Source organism: Triturus cristatus, chromosome 12 (assembly GCF_964204655.1).
Source record: "Triturus cristatus chromosome 12, aTriCri1.1, whole genome shotgun sequence".
In the NCBI taxonomy this organism is placed as follows: domain Eukaryota; kingdom Metazoa; phylum Chordata; class Amphibia; order Caudata; family Salamandridae; genus Triturus; species Triturus cristatus.
Window position 1 is genome coordinate 65067401 of NC_140595.1, and position 22622 is coordinate 65090022.

A 22622-nucleotide genomic window follows, 5' to 3' on the forward strand; every position below is an offset into this window, starting at 1 on the left:
ACCACAAGAAGCACAGCAGCAGCTATTTCAGAAAGAGTGACCACCAAAAGCACTGCAGAAGGCACACCTACCACAGCACTAGAGGCCACCCAAAGCACTGCTGCTCCTACGACTTGTGCAGAACCCACAAGCGGCAGCATAGCATCGGTCACATCTGCTGAGACCACCACAACCACTCTATTAGCTACCATAACACAAGAGGTCACAAGAAGCACTGTAGCACCCATTACGGGTACAAAAGCCACAGAAAGCGCTGCATCACCCACTACAGTAGCAGAAATCACCACAAGTGAAGCAGAGACCACCACAAGCACTGCCACTCCTATTATTGGTGCAGAAACCAGCAGGGGCAGTGCAGCACCTACCACAGCAACCATGACCACTACAAGCACTTCAACACCTACCGCAGAACTAGGGGCCACTAAAACATCTGAAGCGCCTACTAGAGGAGCAGACACCACAATAACTGGAACAGAGGCAACCACTTTCACTCCTATTATTGGAGCAGAAACCACCAGAACCAATTCTGCACCTACCACAGCAACCACTACCACTACAAGCACTTTAGCAACTACCACAGAACTAGAGGACACTAAAACCTCTGTAGCACAAACTATAGGAGCAGAAACCACCACCACACCTGGAGTAGAGATAACCACTGCCAATCCGATTACTGGAGTGGAAACCACCAGAACCAGTTCTATACCTACCACAAAAGCCAAGACCACTTCAAGCACTTCAGCGCCTACTACAGAAGCAGAGGCCACAAAAGGCACTACAGAAGCTATTACAGGAACAGAGGCCACTAAAAGCCCTGCAGTTCTTACTGCAGGAGTTGAAACCAAAACAATCGCAGTCGAGACCACCAAGACCACTGCAGCTCCTCTTAGCACCACAGAACCCTCCAGGAGTAGTGCAACACCTATCACTGTAGCTGAGACCACTGCACACACTGCAGCCCTTATCACAGCATTAGAGGCCACTAGAAACCCCACAGCACCTCTTACAGAAATAGTGGCCAACAAAAGCACTGCAGAGCGTACATCTACCACAGCACTGAAGGCTTCCCTAAGCAGTACTGCTCCTTTAACTGATGCAGAACCCACCAGAGGCAGCACAGCATCCGTCACATCAGCTGAGACCCCCACAAGCACTGTATTGCCTACAACTGCACAAGAGGTCACCAGAAGCACTCTAGCACCTATTACAGGTACCAAGGCCTCCGAAAGCGCTGCAACACCCACTACAGTAGCTGAAACCACCACAAGTGGAGCCGAGACCACCACAGCCACTGCCACTACTATCATTGGTGCAGAAACCCGCAGGGGCAGTGAAGCACCTACCACAGCAATAACGACCACTACAAGCACTTCAACAACCACCACAGAACTAGAGGCCACTAAAACATCTAAAGCACCTACTGGAGGAGCAGAAACCACCATAAGTGCAACAGAGGCAACCACTTTCACTCGTATTACTGGAGCCGAACCTACTACAAGTGGAGCGGACACTGCCACAAGCACTGCCACTCCTGTCACTGGTGCAGAAACCAGCAGGGGCAGTGCAGCACCTACCACACCAAACATGGCCACTAGAATCACTTCAGCACCTACCACAGAAGTAGAGGCCACTAAAATCTCTGTGGCATCCACTACGGGAGCGGAAACCACCATAACTGTAGCAGAGACAACCACTGCCACTCCTATTGGAGAGGAAACCACCAGAACCAGTTCTGCACCTACCACAGCAGCCAAGACCACCCCAAGCACCTCAGCACCTACAACAGCAGCAGAGACAACAAAAAGCACTGCAGTAGTTATTTCAGAAAGAGTGACCACCACAAGCACTGCAGAAGGCACACCTACCACAGCACTAGAGACCACCCAAAGCACTACTGCTCCTACGACTGGTGCAGAACCCACCAGCGGCAGCATAGCATCTGTCACATCTGCTGAGACCACCACAACCACTCTCTTAGCTACCATAACACAAGAGGTCACAAGAAGCACTGTAGCACCCTTTAGGGGTACAAAAGCCACAGAAAGCGCAGCATCACCCACTACAGCAGTAGAAACCACGACAAGTGGAGCCGAGACCACCACAAACACTGCCATTCCTATTACTGGTGCAGAAACCAGCATGGGCAGTGCAGCACCTACCACAGCAACCATGGCCACTACAAGCACTTCAACACCTACCGCAGAACTAGAGGCCACTAAAACGTCTGAAGCACTTACTAGAGGAGCAGAAACCACCATAACTGGAACAGAGGCAACCACTTTCACTCCTATTACTGGAGCAGAAACCACCAGAACCATTTCTGCACCTACCACAGCAACCACTACCACTACAAGAACTTTAGCAACTACCACAGAAGTAGAGGCCACTAAAAGCTTTGTAGAACAAACTATAGGAGCAGCAACCACCACCACACTTGGAGCAGAGATAACCACTGCCAATCCGAATACTGGACTGGAAACCACCAGAACCAGTTCTGCACCTACCACAACAGCCAAGATCACTTCAAGCACTTCAGCGCCTACTACAGAAGCTCAGGCCACAAAAGGCACTACAGAAGCTATTACAGGAACAGTGGCCACCAAAAGCCCTGCAGCTCTTACTGCAGGAGATGAAACCATAACAATCACAACGGAGACCACCAAGACCGCTGCAGCTCCTGTTAGTGCTTCTGAAACCTCCAAGAGTAGTGTAGCAACTATCACTGTAGCTGAGACTACTGCACAAACCTCAACACTTATCACAGCATTAGAGGCCACTAGAACCCCCACAGCACCTATTACAGAAATAGTAGTCAACAAAAGCACTGCAGAGCGTACATCTACCACAGCACTAGAGGCTTCCCTAAGCAGTACTGCTCCTTTAACTGGTGCAGAAACCACCAGAGGCAGGATAGCTTCCGTCACATCCGCTGAGACCTCCACAAGCACTGTATTGTCTACAACTGCACAAGAGGTCACAAGAAGCACTGTAGCACCTATTACAGGTACCAAGGCCTCCGAAAGCGCTGCATCTTCCACTACAGTAGCAGAAACCACTACAAGTGGGGAGAAAACCACCACAAGCACTGCCACTCTTATCACTGGTGCAGAAACCAGCAGGGAAAGTGCAGCACCAACCACAGCAACCACAACCTCATCAAGCACTTCAACACCTACCACAGAAGTAGAGGCCACTAAACCCTCTGAAGCACCGACTAGAGGAGCAGAAACCACGATAACTGGAGAAGAGACTACCACTCCTATTACTGGAGCAGAAACCATCAGAACCAGTTTTGCACCTACCACAGCAGCTAAGACCACCCCAAGCACTTCAGAACCTACAACAGCAGCAGACACCACAAGAAGCACCGCAGCAGCTATTTCAGAAAGAGTGACCACCAAAAGCACTGCAGAACGTACACCTACCACAGCACTAGAGGCCACCCAAAGCACTGCTGCTCCTATAACTGGTGCAGAAACTACAGGCGGCAGCATAGCATCTGTCACATCTGCCGATACCACCACAATCACTGTATTACCTACTATAGCACAAGAGGTCACAAGAAACACTGTAGCACCTATTACGGGTACAAAGGCCACTGAAAGCTCTGCATCGCCCACTACAGTAGCAGAAACCACCACAAGTGGAGCCGAGAGCACCACAACCACTGCCACTCCTATCAATGGTGCAGAAACCAGCAGGGGCCGTGAAGCACCTACCACAGCAATAATGACCACTACAAGCACTTCAACAACCACCACAGAAGTAGAGGCCACTAAAACATCTAAAGCGCCTACTGAAGCAGCAGAAACCACCATAACTGGAACAGAGGCAACCACTGTCACTCCTACTACTGGAGCAGAAACTACCACAAGTGGAGCGGACACCACCACAAGCACTGCCACTCCTGTCACTGGTGCAGAAACCAGCAGGGGCAGTGCAGCACCTACCACACCAATCGCAGCCACTAGAATCACTTCAGCACCTACTACAGAAGTAGAGGCCACTAAAAGCTCTGTGGCACCCACTACGGGAGCGGACACCACTATAACTGTAGCAGAGACAACCACTGCCACTCCTACTGGAGAGGAAACCACCAGAATCAGTTCTGCACCTACCACAGCAGCTAAGACCACCCCAAGCACCTCAGCACCTACAACAGCAGCAGAGACCACAAGAAGCACTGCAGCAGCTATTTCAGAAAGAGTGACCACCAAAAGCACTGCAGAAGGCACACCTACCTTAGCACTAGAGGCCACCCAAAGCCCTAGTGCTCCTACGACTGGTGCAGAACCCATCAGCGGCAGCATAGCATCTGTCACATCTGCTGAGACCACCGCAACCACTCTATTACCTACCAGAACACAAGAGGTCACAAGAAGCACTGTAGCACCCATTACAGGAACCAAGGCCTCGGAAAGAGCTTCATCACCCACTACAGTAGCAGAAACCACCACAAGTGGAGCGGAGACCTCCACAAGCACTGCCACTCCTATCATTGCTGCAGAAACCAGCATGGGCAGTGCAGCACCAACCACATCAACCATGGCCACCACAAGCACTTCAGCACTTACAACCGAACTAGAGGCCACTAAAATCTCTGAAGCTCCTACTAAAGAAGCAGAAACCACCATAACTGGAGCAGAGGCAACCACTACTACTCCTATTACTGGAGTGGAAACCACCAGAACCAATTCTGCATCTACCACAGCAGCCAATCCCACCCCAAGCACTTCAATACCTACAACAGCAGCAGAGACCACAAGAAGCACCGCAGCAGCTATTTCAGAAAGAGTGACCACCAAAAGCACAGCAGAACATACACTTACCACAGCACTAGATGCCACCCAAAGCACTACTGCTCCTATAACAGATGTTGAAACCTCCAGAGGCAGCATTGCATCTGTCATATCTGCTGAGACCACCACAATCACTCTATTACCTACCATACAACAAGAGGTCACAAGAAGCAATGTAGCATCTATCACGGGTACAAAGGCCACAGAAAGGGTTGCATCACCCACTACAGTAGCAGAAACCACCACAAGTGGAGCGGAGACCTCCACAAGCACTGCCACTCCTATCATTGCTGCAGAAACCAGCATGGGCAGTGCAGCACCAACCACATCAACCATGGCCACCACAAGCACTTCAGCACTTACAACCGAACTAGAGGCCACTAAAATCTCTGAAGCTCCTACTAAAGAAGCAGAAACCACCATAACTGGAGCAGAGGCAACCACTACTACTCCTATTACTGGAGTGGAAACCACCAGAACCAATTCTGCATCTACCACAGCAGCCAATCCCACCCCAAGCACTTCAATACCTACAACAGCAGCAGAGACCACAAGAAGCACCGCAGCAGCTATTTCAGAAAGAGTGACCACCAAAAGCACAGCAGAACATACACTTACCACAGCACTAGATGCCACCCAAAGCACTACTGCTCCTATAACAGATGTTGAAACCTCCAGAGGCAGCATTGCATCTGTCATATCTGCTGAGACCACCACAATCACTCTATTACCTACCATACAACAAGAGGTCACAAGAAGCGATGTAGCATCTATTACGGGTACAAAGGCCACAGAAAGGGTTGCATCACCCACTACAGTAGCAGAAACCACCAAAAGTGGAGCGGAGACCTCCACAAGCACTGCCACTCCTATCATTGCTGCAGAAACCAGCATGGGCAGTGCAGCACCAACCACATCAACCATGGCCACCACAAGCACTTCAGCACTTACAACCGAACTAGAGGCCACTAAAATCTCTGAAGCTCCTACTAAAGAAGCAGAAACCACCATAACCGGAGCAGAGGCAACCACTACTACTCCTATTACTGGAGTGGAAACCACCAGAACCAATTCTGCATCTACCACAGCAGCCAATCCCACCCCAAGCACTTCAATACCTACAACAGCAGCAGAGACCACAAGAAGCACCGCAGCAGCTATTTCAGAAAGAGTGACCACCAAAAGCACAGCAGAACATACACTTACCACAGCACTAGATGCCACCCAAAGCACTACTGCTCCTATAACAGATGTTGAAACCTCCAGAGGCAGCATAGCATCTGTCATATCTGCTGAGACCACCACAATCACTCTATTACCTACCATACAACAAGAGGTCACAAGAAGCAATGTAGCATCTATCACGGGTACAAAGGCCACAGAAAGGGTTGCATCACCCACTACAGTAGCAGAAACCACCACAAGTGGAGCGGAGACCTCCACAAGCACTGCCACTCCTATCATTGCTGCAGAAACCAGCATGGGCAGTGCAGCACCAACCACATCAACCATGGCCACCACAAGCACTTCAGCACTTACAACCGAACTAGAGGCCACTAAAATCTCTGAAGCTCCTACTAAAGAAGCAGAAACCACCATAACTGGAGCAGAGGCAACCACTACTACTCCTATTACTGGAGTGGAAACCACCAGAACCAATTCTGCATCTACCACAGCAGCCAATCCCACCCCAAGCACTTCAATACCTACAACAGCAGCAGAGACCACAAGAAGCACCGCAGCAGCTATTTCAGAAAGAGTGACCACCAAAAGCACAGCAGAACATACACTTACCACAGCACTAGATGCCACCCAAAGCACTACTGCTCCTATAACAGATGTTGAAACCTCCAGAGGCAGCATAGCATCTGTCATATCTGCTGAGACCACCACAATCACTCTATTACCTACCATACAACAAGAGGTCACAAGAAGCAATGTAGCATCTATTACGGGTACAAAGGCCACAGAAAGGGTTGCAACACCCACTACAGTAGCAGAAACCACCACAAGTGGAGCGGAGACCACCACAAGCATAGCCACTCCTATAATTGGCGCAGAAACCAGCAGGGGCAGTGCAGGACCTACCACAGCAATCACAGCCACTACAATTATTTCAGTATCTACCACAGCACTAGAGGCCACCAATAACTCTGCTGCACCTACAAGAGTAGCAGAAACCACCATAATTGTAGCTGAGGCAACCACAAGCACTGCAGCTCCTACTACTGAATCTGTAACCTCCAGAGCCAGTGATGCATCTACCACAGCAGCCAAGACCACTCCAAGCAATTCACATACCACAGCAGTAGAAGTTACAAGCAGAGCAGCAGCAGCTATTACTGGAATAGAGGTGACCAAAAGCACTGCAGCACCTATTACAGGAGCACAAACCACCAGAAGTAGAGAGGAGGAAACAACAAGCACAGCTGCTCCTCTAACTGGAGTGGAAACCACCAGAGGCAGTGCAACACCTATTGCAGAAGACAAGATCACTTCAAGCACTTCAGCACATACCACAGCACCCGGGACTACAAGAAGCACTGCAGTGACTACCACTGTAGCAGACACTACAACAGGCGCTTTGGGATTAAGCAAAGCAACAGAGACCATCAAAATCTCATCTACACCTTCTACAGAACAAGAGGTCACAAAACACGCTTCTGCACTTACCATAGTATCAGAGACCACTGCACGAGCATCCTCACCTTCCACTGCAGCACGGTTCACCACAGGCATTCCAGCACCATTCACAGCACCAGAAGCAACCACAAGTAGTGCAGCACGCACAGCAGACACAAAGACCACAAGTACAACTGCAGGTACAATATTTATTACTGTAGGACGTTTTCTCTTGTTTGATCCTGGCCTTTCACTGTCACTGTTCTCCTCTGTATGCTCTGTCACCACTTTACCTCTCTACTTCTGTTTTCATCAGTGCTTTAAATGGGCAGCTACTATATAATAGTGATTATCTGCACTTAAACTATTTGAATAGAAAAGTATCTGCACTTCTCAGGACTTCTGCAATATATTTAATGGGGGAGTAACTGCACTTCTCAGGAGCAAATAGGTACTTGAATAGTAAGTCCCTGGACATCCATGTTTCCATTAAAAGCGTTCATTTCCCTTCTTTGGAATAAACCTGTAAAAGACAGAATGTCGGGACTGAATATCACCCTCTGAGCAAACATGCTTTCATTATTGCATTTTCTTTATAAGAATCATTAACAAACATTTAAGTAAATGTTAAACTATACATTATAACAGTTTAATAATAAATACAGACACTGAAAATGTAGAGTTCAGTAGAATGATTATTTCTGATTTATTTGCCACAGTTGGGAATCGTGGCATTGTTGCAAGCCTGTTGTAATAAGGCCCTGATGCATGGGCGACCTATGGAATACTCAGCTCTGGAATGTATTATCACGGAGGTGTTGGTAAGGGCTCAGTGAGGGCTTGCTCTTTACTGGCTCAACACAACAAGAGTCACCGCCATTAATAAATCTGTAACTTGTGAGCAAATGGAATGTTCTTTTCTTTCCACTCATTTAGTCAGTGCCAGCACTAAGTGTAATGTCTTTCACACAGGGCCAATAACAGAAGAGGTCATTGTCCCTAGAACTGAGAAGCCAGCAGATCAACTTCCGGGGGGAAACACTACAACAACTCAACAAACCACACTGTCCTCAACAACCATCGGAACAACAGTGACAAGCAAAGGTAAGACTAAGGCTATAGTGGGACATGAGCTGTCAATCCTGGTAGATACCACTAATCATGGGTGCACTCTGCACTTAAGGGGGTTTCTTTGGTGGATAATAGGAGTGATGGGGTAGATTGGGTGTACCGATGAACCTGTGACCTCACTACACTCAGACGAAGAATTATTGATCTTGGTGGCTCTGTGATGACATCACCAGCCAATCATCAGGTGAGAACCTCCACCCCCAAAAGTTGTATTTGCCAGAAATTTGTTTTCCTTCACTTTGATAAAGGCAATTTCAGTTAAACTGTTACTTCACATGATGGGTGCAAAAACACCCTCACCGCTTCCTCTGACTGTGACAAGAAGAAATGGATGCTAAGCAAACCTTTAGCATACAGTACTATGAACAGAACACTGTAGGTAAACGAAGCACCATTTTTTGACAATGTCACACTCGTCACATTTGTTAGGAACCAATAGACACCCAAAGAGCTAAATCGAACCTCAAGAAAATCTGCAAAAAACACAATAAGAGAACAGATAACCAAGAAATGACTTACGAAGCACCAGCATTAGACCATCGGAGTATGTGTTCATAGTTAGTTGCCTTTAAAAACCTAACATTCTTCCTTATGCTTTTGACCAGTATGAGAAGATACTACAAGTGACAGTTTCTGTTCATGGTATTATGGCCGCACAAAATACTGTCCCCAATTACTAAGGTTTTGCGCTTGGTGATGCATGACTCAAAGCAAAACAAACAGGCGCAATGATCAACTATAGATTAAAAAGGCCGTCAGAACATCTCTAAAATGTGTTGCGTTGCTCAAGGGTCTCCACAAACCTTGGTAAATTAATCCTTGCTCCCACTGGAAGGAGAGCTAGTAAAGAGGCACATTTATATTTGTTTCTGATCCTTCCACGTAGTCTATGCATGCTTGGAACATACTCAAAGAAGACCATGTATTCCAGAAATAAGAAATGTCAGCACTCCAATTGTGTAATTCACTGAAACTTGACAAAGGTGTCCAAATAAATTCCTACTGCTGTAGGCTCTGAAGTGCTGTTGTGTTCTTCCTGGCAATATATATATTATATCACAGTTTCCTGTTATAAGTTAACAGTGCTATGGAATTCTCATGGGAAAGATTTTTACAATTTGGAATCAATTTTCTTTTACTTATTTACTAACCACCCTTTAAAAATGTAAAACATTTATGAATTTTGCATGATCAGTTTGGTGGGACCTCTTGGTTAATCTGAATGAAGTCTTAATTGAATTTACCAAAAGTTTAAATAAGTATAGACCTGCACATATAGCGACTTCACAGTATTTTGACTGCACTATATTACTAAGGTAAGTAGATGTGCAGTTATGATAGTAACTCTCCATTTCCCCTGCGTTTGCGTATCTCGACGATATATGTCCAGGCTGATATTGCTCTAGTCAATATTTTGACTTACAACCTATAAAATGCATCTTTCCTCTGAATGGAGAAGGGGCCAGAGTAAAAACAATCTTATGGCCTCCTACAGGCTGTGTAAATCTAATTGAAAGAAGCAAGACTCATTATTGGGTCAATTACTACTGCTCCGTTAATCGCAAATGGGCGGATAACTGGAGAGTGAAATTCAGGCCAAAAAACAACTACCTTCTAATGGACTCATTGGCACTGAGATGACTGATAAGCTATGTACAAAATGTAGGCCCTGAACATTTACCTAGAAGAAAAGGGTAGGTGGACACAGCAGCCTGCAATGTGTCTTTCTCTGTTGTATCTGTTTACTGGGTGAATCTCCTAAAGGGCCCTACACTCTGTGTGCCATGTGCCTCACTCACTGATTATTGTGCATTGAAACAGAAGAGCAAATGTGTAAATGTGCATTACTACATCAGAATTCTTGCTTCTTTCAAGTGTGCAAACAGTAACTGCACATGTGTAGCACACCACCGCTCCCTTTCCACCTCAAGGTTTCAAGCCTGTCTATGATATTCACTTGTAATTGCAATGTGTTCTTCTTTGCCACTACTATAGGGCCCACTACAAGCACTGCAGCACCCACCACAGCCCCACAGACCTCCACAAGCACTGCGGCACCGCAAACCACCTCAATCACTGCAGCTCCTACCGCAGCTCCACAGACCTCCACAAGCACTGCAGCACCACAAACCACCTCAAGCACCGCAGCTCCTACCACAGCTCCACATGCCTCCACAAGCACTGCAGCATCGCAACCCACCTCAAGCACTGCAGCTCCTACCCCAGCTCCACAGACCACCACTACAGCTCCTATCACAGGTCCAGAGACCACAAGCACCTTCGCAGCTACTACAACTGCTCCTCAAACCACCCAAATCACTTTGATTCCTACCACAGCTCTCATGACTACCAAAACTGCAGCCATTGCCAACACAGCTCCACCGACCACTAAGAGTACTGTTGTTCCTACGACAGCTAAAGAGATTACCACAGGCACTGACGGACTGACCAAAAGACCAGAGTCCACCAACACCACATCTACTGCAACTGTGACAGCTGATGAGGGCACCATAATCCCTACAACCCCTACCACAACTGCAGAGAGCACAACTATTGCTGCAGCAACTACCACAACAGGTACCATCCCAGCAACTGCTGCAACTGCAACAACACAATTAGGAAAGATCATCACAAGCACTTCAAGTCTTAGCGCAAGAGCAGAAAGCAGCACAACCACTGCAGCAATGATGACAGGAAGTGAAATAACCATGACCACTGTGACATCTACCACAGGAGCTGGCACTACAGAGGGAACAACAACATCTGCCACAGGATCAGACACCACTAAAACCATTGCATTGCCTACCACGGAAGGAGACACGATAAAAGTCACTACAGCACATACTACAGAAGCAAAAGCTATGGCAAGTACTGTCTCAACCAAAACAGAGGCAGCAACCACCAGGTTCATGGAAGTGCTTTCCACAGGAGCAGAGAGCCCAAAAAGTACTACAGCACCTACGAAGGGAGTAGAAAGTGCTACAAGCTCTGTTTCACTGTCTACAGTAGCAGAGGCTACCACAAGTACCACAGTGCCTAGTACAATAGCTGAGGTAATCACAAGCACTGCAGCAGTCACAACAGAGCGTGAGGTCATTACAACCTCTCCTGGGGATATCACAGGAGCAGAGAGCACCACAGTCACCCTTGCATCCACCACAACAGCTAGTACCACAATATCAACCGCAGCAACGATAACAGTAGGCCAGATATCCACTACTCTAGGTCTGATTACTGGAGCAGACAGCACCACAACTACTGCAGCAACTACAGAACCGGGTGGAATAATCAGGACTACTGCAGCGACAGAGACCACTTCAAGCACTTCACCATCTCTCTTAGCACCGGAAACCACAAGAAGCACTACAGGTGTAGAGGATACCAAAAGCATGGCATCACCCATCGCGGCAACAGAAACTATCACAAGTAGTGTTTCATCTACCACAGAAGCAGGCACGCCCAGAAGAGGAGTGGAGCCCACCAGGAGCACTGCTGATTCTATTAATGGAGAGGAAACTTCCAGGGTCAGTGCAGGACCCATCATAGGAGCCGAGACAACTACAAGCAGTCCAGCCTCTGCCACAGCACTAGAAACCAGTAGAATCATTACAGCACCAACCACAATAGCAGTGGCCACTATAGCAACTGCAGCAAGTACAAGAGCTGAAGGAATCTTCACAGGCTCTACAAGCACTAGCATGGGAGCAGAAAGCACCACAACTACAGCAGGACCTTCCACCACAGAAGAAATATTCAGAACCGCTATTTCCTCTAACACAGCAGAAGAGACCTTAAGAACCACTATATCATCTACCACAGCAGCGAGGACCTTAACTGGCAATTCAGAACCTACTACCACACAAGAGACCACAGCAAGTGCTGCAATAACGATGACAGAAATAGTGGCCACCAAAAGCACTGCAGCCCTTACAACAGGAGCAGTGAGCACAATAAGCAATACGGAGACCACCAACAGCAATGCCGCTCCTATTACTGGCGTGGAAACCACCAAAGGCAGTGCAGAACCTACTACAGCTGCAAAGTCCACTTCAAGCACTTTAGTAATGACCACACCACGAGAGACCACCAACAGCACTGCTACTCCTATCACTGCTGCAAAAACCACTAGAGACAGTGCAGCACCTACCACATCACTCAAGACCAATACAAGCACATCAGTACCTACCATAGCACCAGATGCCACAAGAAGCATTGCAACACCTATCACAAGAATAGAGACCACCAAAAGTTCAGAAACACCCACTACGTTAGCAGAAACCACCACAAGTGGAGCTGAGACCACCACAACCACTGGCACTCCTACCAGTGGTGCAGAAACCAGCAGGGGCAATGAAGCACCTACCACAGCAACCACGACCAATACAAGCACTTCAACATCTACCACAGAACTAGAGGCTACTAAAACATCTAAAGCGCCTACTAGAGGAGCAGAAACCACCATAACTAGAACAGAGGCAACCACTTTCACTCCTATTACTGGAGCCGAAACCACCACAAGTGAAGCGGAGGCCACCACAAGCACTGCCACTCCTGCCACGGGTGCAGAAACTAGCAGGGGCAGTGCAGCACCTATCACAGCAACCACGGCCACTAGAATCACGTCAGCACCTACCAGAGAAGTAGATGTTACTAAAAGCTCTGTGGCACCCACTACGGGAGCGGAAACTATCGTAACTGTAGCAGAGACAACCACTGCCACTTCTACTGGAGAGGAAACCACCAGAACCAGTTCTGCACCTACCACAGCAGCCAAGACCACCCCAAGCACTTCAGCAGCTACAACAGCTGCAGAGACCACAAGAAGCACTGCAGCAGCTATTTCAGAAAGAGTGACCACCAAAAGCACTGCAGAACGTACACCTACCACAGCACTAGAGGCCACCCAAAGCACTGCTGCTCCTATAACTGGTGCAGAAACTACCAGCGGCAGCATAGCATCTGTCACATCTGCTGAGACTACTACAATCACTCTATTACCTACTATAGCACAAGAGGTCACAAGAAGCACTGTAGCACCCATTATGGGTACAAAAGCCACAGAAAGCGCTGCGTCACCCACTACAGTAGCAGAAACCACCACAAGTGTAACAGAGACCACCACAAGCACTGCCTCTCCTAATATTGGTGCAGAAACCAGCAGGGGCAGTGCAGCACCTACCACAGCAACCATGACCACTACAAGCACTTCAACACCTATTGCAGAACTTGAGGCCACTAAAACATCTGAAGCGCCTACTAGAGAAGCAGAAACCACCATAACTGGACCGGAGACAACCACTTTCACTCCTATTACTGGAGCAGAAATCACCAGAACCATTTCTGCACCTACCACAGCAACCACTACCACTACAAGCCCTTTAGCAACTACCACAGATATAGAGGCTTCTAAAAGCTCTGTAGCACAAACTATAGGAGCAGAAACCACCCCCACACCTGGAGCAGAGATAACCACTGCCAATCCGATTGCTGGAGTGGAAACCACCAGAATCAGTTCGGCACCTACCATAGCAGCGAAGACCACTTCAAGTACTTCAGCACCTACCACAGAAGCAAAGGCCACACGAGGCATTGCAGAAGCTATTACAGGAACAGAGGCCACCAAAAGCCCTGCAGCATTTACTACAGGAGTTGAAACCACAACAATCACAGCGGAGACCACCAAGACCACTGCAGCTCCTCTTAGTGCTTCAGAAACCTTCAAGAGTAGTGCAACACCTATCATTGTGGCTGAGACCACTGCACACACCTCAGCACTTATCACAGCATTAGAGGCCACTAGAAGCCCCACATCATCTATTACAGAAATAATGGCCACCAAAAGCACTGCAGAACGTACATCTACCACAGCACTAGTGGCTGCCAAAAGCACTGCTGCTCCTTTAACTGGTGCAGAAACCACCAGAGTCAGCATAACATCTGTCACATCACCTAAGGCCACCACAAGCACTTTCCTGCCTACCACAGCACAAGAGGTCACAAGAAGCACTGTAGCACCCATTACAGGTACCAAGGCCTCCAAAAGTGCTGCATCGGCCACTACAGTAGTAGAAACCACCGCAAGTGGAGTGGAGACCTCAACAAGCACTGACACTCCTATCATTTCTGCAGAAACTAGAATGGGCAGTGCAGCACCAACCACAGCAACCATATCCACTACAAGCACTTCAGCACCTAACACAGAACTAGAGGCCACTAAAACCTCTGAAGCTCCTACCAAAGAAGCAGAAACCATCATAACTGGAGCAGAGGCAACCACTACCACTCCTATTACTGGAGTGGAAACCACCAGAACCAATTCTGAATCTACCACAGCATCCAATACCACCCCAAGCACTTCAATATCTACAACAGCAGCAGAGGCCACAAGAAGCACCGCAGCAGCTATTTTAGAAAGAGTGACCACCAAAAGCACTGCAGAACGTACACCTACCACAGCACTAGAGGCAGCCCAAAGCACTGCTGCTCCTATAACTGGTGTAGAAACCTCCAGAGGCAGCATAGCATCTGTCACATCTGCTGAGACCACCAGAAGCATTTTATTACCTACCGCAGCACAAGAGGTCACAAGAAGCACTGCTGCACCTATTACGGGTACAAAGGCCACAGAAAGCGCTGCATCACCCACTACAGAAGCAGAATCCACCACAAGTGGAGCCGAGACCACCACAAGCACTGACACTCCTATCATTGGTTCAGAAACAAGCAGGGGCAGTACAGCACCTACCACAGCAACCACGGCCGCTACACGCACTTCAATGCCTCCCACTGAACCCAAGGCCACTAAAAGCTCTGTAGCACCAAATACATTAGCAGAAACCACAATAACTGAAGCAGAGACAACCACTGCCACTCCTATTACTGGAGCCGAAAATACCAGAACCAGTTCTTCACCTACCACAGCAACCATAATCACTCTAACCACTCCAGCACCTACAACAGCAGCAGAGGGCACACAAAGCACTGCAGCAGCTATTACAGAAATAGTCACCTCCGAAAGTACTGCAGAACGGACACCTACCAAAGCACTAGAGGCTTCCCAAAGCACTGCTGCTTCTATAACTGGTGCAGATACCACCAAAGACAGCATAGCATCTGTCGCATCAGCTGAGACCACCACAAGCATTGTATTACCTACCACAGCACAAGAGTTCACAAGAAGCACTGTAGCGCCCATTGCAGGTACAAAGGCCACGGAAAGTGCTCAGTCACCTACTAGCGTAACAGAAACCACCACAAGTGGAGCGGAGACCACCACAAGCACTGCCACTCCTATCATTGGTGCAGAAACCAGCAATGGTAGTGCAACACTTACCACAGCAGTCACAACCACTACAAGCACTTCAATACCTCCGACCAAACTAGAGGCCACTAAAACCTCTGAAGGACCTACTGGAGGAGCAGAAACCACCATAGTTGAAGTGGAGACAACCACAAGCACTGCCACTCCTACTACTGAAGCGGTAACCTCCAGAGCCAGTGATGTATCTTCCACAGCAGCCGAGACCACTCCAACCAATTCACATACCACAACAGTAGAGGTGACTAGCAGCACCGAAGCACCTATTACTGGAATAGAGGCAACCAAAAGCACTGCAGCACCTTTTGCAGGATCACAAACCACCAGAAGTACAGAGGAGACAACCACAAGCACTGCTGCTCCTATTACTGGAGCGAAAACCACCAGAGACAGTGCAACACCTACCGCAGAAGACAAGACCACTCCAAGCACTTCAGCACATACCACAGCACCTGGGACTACAAGAAGAACTGCAGTGACTACCACTGTAGCAGACACTACAACAGGCGCTTTGGGATCAAGCAAAGCAACAGAGACCATCAAAATCTCATCTACACCTGCAACAGAACAAGAGGTCACAAAATACACTTCTGCACTTACCATAGAATCTGAGACCACTGCACGAGCATCCTCACCTTCCAAAGCAGCACGGTTCACCACAGGCATTCCAGCACCATTCACAGCAACAGAACCAACCACAAGCAGTGCAGCACGCACGGCAGACACAAAGACCACAAATGCAACTGCAGGTACAATATTTATTACTGTAGGATGTTTTCTATTGTGTGATCCTGGCCTTTCACTGTCACTATTCTCCTCTGTATGCTCTGTCACCACTTTACCTCACTACTTCTGTTTTCCCGAGTGCTTTATATGGGCAGGTACAATCTGGTAGTAAGTATTTGCACTTGAACTTTTTGAATAGAAGAGAATCTACACTTCTCAGGACTCCTGCAATATATTTAATTGGGGAGTAACTGCACTTCTCAGGACCAACCAGGTACTTTAATAGTAAGTCCCTGGACTTCTATGTTTCCCTCAAAAGCATTCATTTTCCTTCTTTGGAATAAACCAGTAAAAGACGGAAGCCAGGATTGACTATCACGCGCTGAGCAAACATGCTCCTTATTGGGTTTTTTTTAAAATAAAAAATCAATAACAAACATTTAAGTAAATGTTATACTATACAGTATAACAGTTTAATAATAAAGACAGACACTGAAAATGAAAATGTAGAGTTCAGTGGAATGATTATTTCTGCTTTATTTGGCACAGTTGGGAATCTCTGCATTGTTGCAAGCCTGTTGTAATGTGGTCCTGATGCATGGGCGACCTATGGAATGCTCAGCTCTGGAATGTATGTCATGGAGGTGTTGGTAAGGGCTCAGTGAGGGCTTCCCGGCCCAACACAACGCGAGTCACCGCCATTATTAAATCTGTAACTTGCGAGCAAATGAAATGTTCTTATCTTTCCACTCCTTCAGTCAGTGCCAGCACTAAGTGTAATGTATTTCATACAGGGCCAATAACAGAAGAGGTCATTGTCCCTAGAACTGAGAAGCCAGCAGAGCAACTTCCGGGGGGAAACACTACAACAACTCAACAAACCACTCTGACCTCAACAACCATCGGAACAACAGTGACAAGCAAAGGTAAGACTAAGGCTATAGTGGGACATGAGCTGTCAATCCTGGTAGATACCACAAATCATAGGTGTACACTCTGCACTTAACAGGGTTTCTTTTGGGAATAATAGGTGTGATGGAGTAGGATGGGTGTACCGATTAACCTGTGACCTCACTACACTCAGACAAAGAATTATTGATCTTGCTGGATCTGGGATGACATCACCACCCAATCACCAGGTGACAAACTTCACCCCCAAAAGTTGAATCTCAGTTAAAATGTTACTTCACCTGATGGGTGCAAAAACATCCGCACCACTTCCTCTGACTGTTACGAGAAGAAAGGACACTAAGCAAACCTTTAGCATAGAGTACTATGAATAGAATAATGTAGGTAAACGAAGCACATTTTTTGACAAATCACCCTCGTAACATTCTTTAGGAACCAATAGACACCCAAAGAGCTAAATCGAACCTCAACATAATCTCTGCAAAAAACACAATAGGAGAACAGATAACCAAGAAATGACTTACGAAGCACCAGCATTAGACCATCGGAGTATGTGTTCATAGTTAGTTGCTTTTTAAAAATGAACACTCTTCCTTATGCTTTTGACCAGTATGAGAAGATACTACAAGTGACAGTTTCTGTTCATGGTATAATGGCCGCACAAAATACTGTCCCCAATTACTAAGGTTTTGTGCTTGCTGATGCATGACCAAACAGGCGCAACGCCCAACTGTAGATTAAAAAGGCCGTCAGAACATCTCTAAAATGTGTTGCGTTGCTCAAGGGTCTCCACAAACCTTGGTAAATTAATCCTTGCTCCCACTGGAAGGAGAGCTAGTAAAGAGGCACATTTATATTTGTTTCTGATCCTTCCACGTAGTCTATGCATGCTTGGAACATACTCAAAGAAGACCATGTATTCCAGAAATAAGAAATGTCAGCACTCCAATTGTGTAATTCACTGAAACTTGACAAAGGTATCCAAATAAACTCCTACTGCTGAGGGCTCTGAAGTGCTGTTGTGTTCTTCCTGGTAATATATATATTATATCACAGTTTCCTGTTATAAGTTAACAGTGCTATGGAATTCTCATGGGAAAGATTTTTACATTTTGGAATCAATTTTCTTTTACTTATTTACTAACCACTCTTTAAAAATGTAAAACATTTATGAATTTTGCATGATCAGTTTTGTGGGACCTCTTGATTAATCTGAATTAACTCTTAATTGAATTTACCAAAAGTTTAAATAAGTATTGACCTGCACATATAGCGACTTCACAGTATTTTGACTGCACTATATTACTAAGGTAAGTAGATGTGCAGTTATGATAGTAACTCCCCATTTCTCCTGCATTTGCGTATCTCGACGATATATGTCCAGGCTGATATTGCTTCTGGTCAATATTTTGACATACAACCTATAAAATGCATCTTTCCTCTGAATGGAGAAGGGGCCAGAGTAAAAACAATCTTATGGCCTCCTACAGGCTTTGTAAATCTAATTGAAAGAAGCAAGACTCATTATTGGGGCAATTACTACTGCTCCGCTAATCGCAAATGGGCGTATAACTGGAGAGTGAAATTCAGGCCAAAAAACAACTACCTTCTAATGGACTCATTGGCACTGAGATGACTGATAAACTTTGTAGAAAATGTAGGCCCTGAACATTTACCTAGAAGAAAAGGGCAGGTGGACACAACAATGTGTCTTTCTCTGTTATATCTGTTTACTGAGTGATTCTCCTCAAGGGCCCTACACTGTGTTTGCCATGTGCATCACTCACTGATTATTGTGCATTGAAACAGAACAGCAAATGTGTAAATGTGCATTACTACATCACAATTCTTGCTTCTTTCAAGTGTGCAAACAGTAACTGCACATGTGTAGCACCCCGCAGCTCCCTTTCCACCTCAAGTTTTCAAGCCTGTCTATGATATTAGCTTGTAATTGCAATGTGTTTTCTTTGCCACTACTATAGGGCCCACTACTAGCACTGCAGCACCTACCACAGCCCCACAGACCTCCACAAGCACTGCGGCACCACAAACCACCTCAATCACTGCAGCTCCTACCGCAGCTCCACAGACTTCCACAAGCACTGCAGCACCACAAACCACCTCAAGCACCGCAGCTCCTACCACAGCTCCACATACCTCCACAAGCACTGCAGCATCACAACCCACCTCAAGGACTGCAGCTCCTACCCCAGCTCCACAGACCACCACTACAGCTCCTATCACAGGTCCAGAGACCACCAGCACCTTCGCAGCTACTACAACTACTCCTCAAACCACCCAAATCACTTTGATTCCTACCACAGCTCTCATGACTACCAAAACTGCAGCCATTGCCAACACAGCTCCACCGACCACTAAGAGTACTGTTGTTCCTACGACAGCTAAAAAGATTACCACAGGCACTGACGGACTGACCAAAAGACCAGAGTCCACCAACACCACATCTACTGCAACTGTGACAGCTGATGAGGGCACCATAATCCCTACAACCCCTACCACAACTGCAGAGAGCACAACTATTGCTGCAGCAACTACCACAACAGGTACCATCCCAGCAACTGCTGCAACTGCAACAACACCATTAGGAAAGATCATCACAAGCACTTCAAGTCTTAGCGCAAGAGCAGACAGCACCACAAGCACTGCAGCAATGATGACAGAAAGTGAAATGACCATGACCACTGTGACATCTACCACAGGAGCTGGCACTACAAAGCGAACTGCAACATCTGCCACAGGATCAGACACCACTGAAACCATTGTATTGCCTACCACGGAAGGAGACACGATAAAAGTCACTACAGCACATACTACAGAAGCAAAAGCTATGGCAAGTACTGTCTCAACCACCACAGAGGCAGCAACCACCAAGGTCATGGAAGTACTTTCCACAGGAGCAGAGAGCCCAAAAAGTACTACATCATCTACGAAGGGAGTAGAAAGTGCTACAAGCACTGTTTCACTGTCTACAGTAGCAGAGGCTACCACAAGTACCACAGTGCCTAGTACAACAGCTGAGGTCATCACAAGCACTGCAGCAGTCGCAATAGAGCAAGAGGTCAATACAACCTCTCCTGGGGATATCACAGGAGCAGAGAGCACCACAGTCACCCTTGCATCTACCGCAACAGCTAGTACCACAATATCAATGGCAGCAACGACAACAGTAGGCCAGATATCCACTACTCTAGGTGTGATTACTAGAGCAAACAGCACCACAACTACTGCAGCAACTACAGAATTAGGTGGAATAACAAGGACTATTGCAGCGACAGAGACCACTTCAAGCACTTCACCATCTCTCTTAGCACCGGAAACCACAAGAAGCACTACAGGTGTAGAGGCTACCAAAAGCGTGGCAGCACCCACCACGGCAACAGCAACTATCACAAGTACTGTTTCACCTCCCACAGAAGCAGGCACACCCACAAGAAGAGCAGAACCCACCAAGAGAACTGCTGTCTCTATTACTGGAGACGAAACCTCCAGAGTCAGTGCAGGACCTATCACAGGAGCCGAGACAACTACAAGCAGTTCCGCCCCTACCACAACACCAGAAACCAGTAGAAGCATTACAGCATCAACCCGAACAGCATTGGCCACTATATCAACTGCAGGAAGTACAAGAGCAGAAGGGATCTTCACAGGCTCTACAAGCACTAGCATGGGAGCAGAAAACACCACAACCACAGCAGCACATTCCACCGCAGGAGAAATAATCAGAACCGCTATTTCCTACACAGCAGAGGGGACCTTAAACACCACTATATTATCTATCACAGCAGCGGGAACCTTAACTGTCAATTCAGAACCTACTACCACACAAGAGGCCACAGCAAGTGCTGCAATAACGATGACAGAAATAGTGGCCACCAAAAGCACAGCAGCACTTACAACAGTAGCAGTAACCACAATAAGCAATACGGAGACCACCAACAGCAATGCCGCTCCTATTACTGGTGTGGAAACCACCAAAGGTAGTGCAGAACCTACTACAGCTGCAAAGTCCACTACAAGCACTTTAGTAATGACCACACCAATTGAGGCCACCAAAAGCACTGCTACTCCTATCACTGCTGCAAAACCCACTAGAGACAGTGCGGCACCTGCCACATCACTCAAGACCAATAGAAGCACATCATTACCTACCATAGCACCAGATGCCACAAGAAGCATTGCAACACCTATCACAAGAACAGAGGCCACCAAACGTTCAGAAACACCCATTACTTTAGCAGAAACCACCACAAGTGGTGCCAAGACCACCACAACCACTGCCACTCCTATCAGTGGTGCAGAAACCAGCAGGGGCAGTGAAGCACCTACCACAGCAACCACGACCAATACAAGCACTTCAACACCTACCACATTACTAGAGGCCACTAAAACATCTAAAGCGCCTACTAGAGGAGCAGAAACCACCATAGTTAGAACAGAGGCAACCACTTTCACTCCTATTACTGGAGCAGAAACCACCACAAGTGGAGCAGAGACCACCACAAGCACTGCCGCTCCTGTCACGGGTTTAGAAACCAGCAGGGGCAGTGCAGCACCTACCACAGCAACCACGGCCACTAGAATCACTTCAGGACCTACCACAGAAGTAAAGGCCACTAAAAGCTCTATGGCACCCACTACGGGAGCGGAAACCACCATAAATGTTGCAGAGACAACCACTGCCACTTCTACTGGAGAGGAAACCACCAGAACCAGTTCTGCACCTACCACAGCAGTCAAGACCACCCCAAGCACTTCAGCGCCTACAACAGCAGCAGAGACAACGAAAAGGACCGCAGCAGCTATTTCAGAAAGAGTGACCACCAAAAGCACTGCAAAACGTACACCTACCACAACACTAGAGGCCACCCAAAGCACTGCTGCTCCTATAACTAGTGCAGAAACTACCAGCGGCAGCAGAGTATCTGTCACATCTGCTGAGACCACTACAATCACTCTATTACCTACTATAGCACAAGAGGTCCCAAGAAGCACTGAAGCACCCATTACGGGTACAAAAGCCACAGAAAGCGCTGATTCACCCACTACAGTAGCAGAGACCACCACAAGCACTGCCACTCCTAATATTGGTGCAGAAA

General features: G+C 47.3%; 1 protein-coding gene across 1 annotated transcript in view; it reads left to right on the plus strand.

Annotated features, from left to right (window-relative positions):
- The window catches only part of MUC16 (mucin 16, cell surface associated), a 245625-nt gene that overhangs the window by 102712 nt on the left and 120291 nt on the right, over positions 1-22622 (plus strand). Inside the window, exons 8-9 of the mRNA XM_085637002.1 lie at positions 8394-8525; positions 17391-17522. Coding sequence (XP_085493128.1) covers positions 8394-8525; positions 17391-17522 — 264 coding nt within the window. The remainder of the gene's footprint in view (positions 1-8393; positions 8526-17390; positions 17523-22622) is intronic.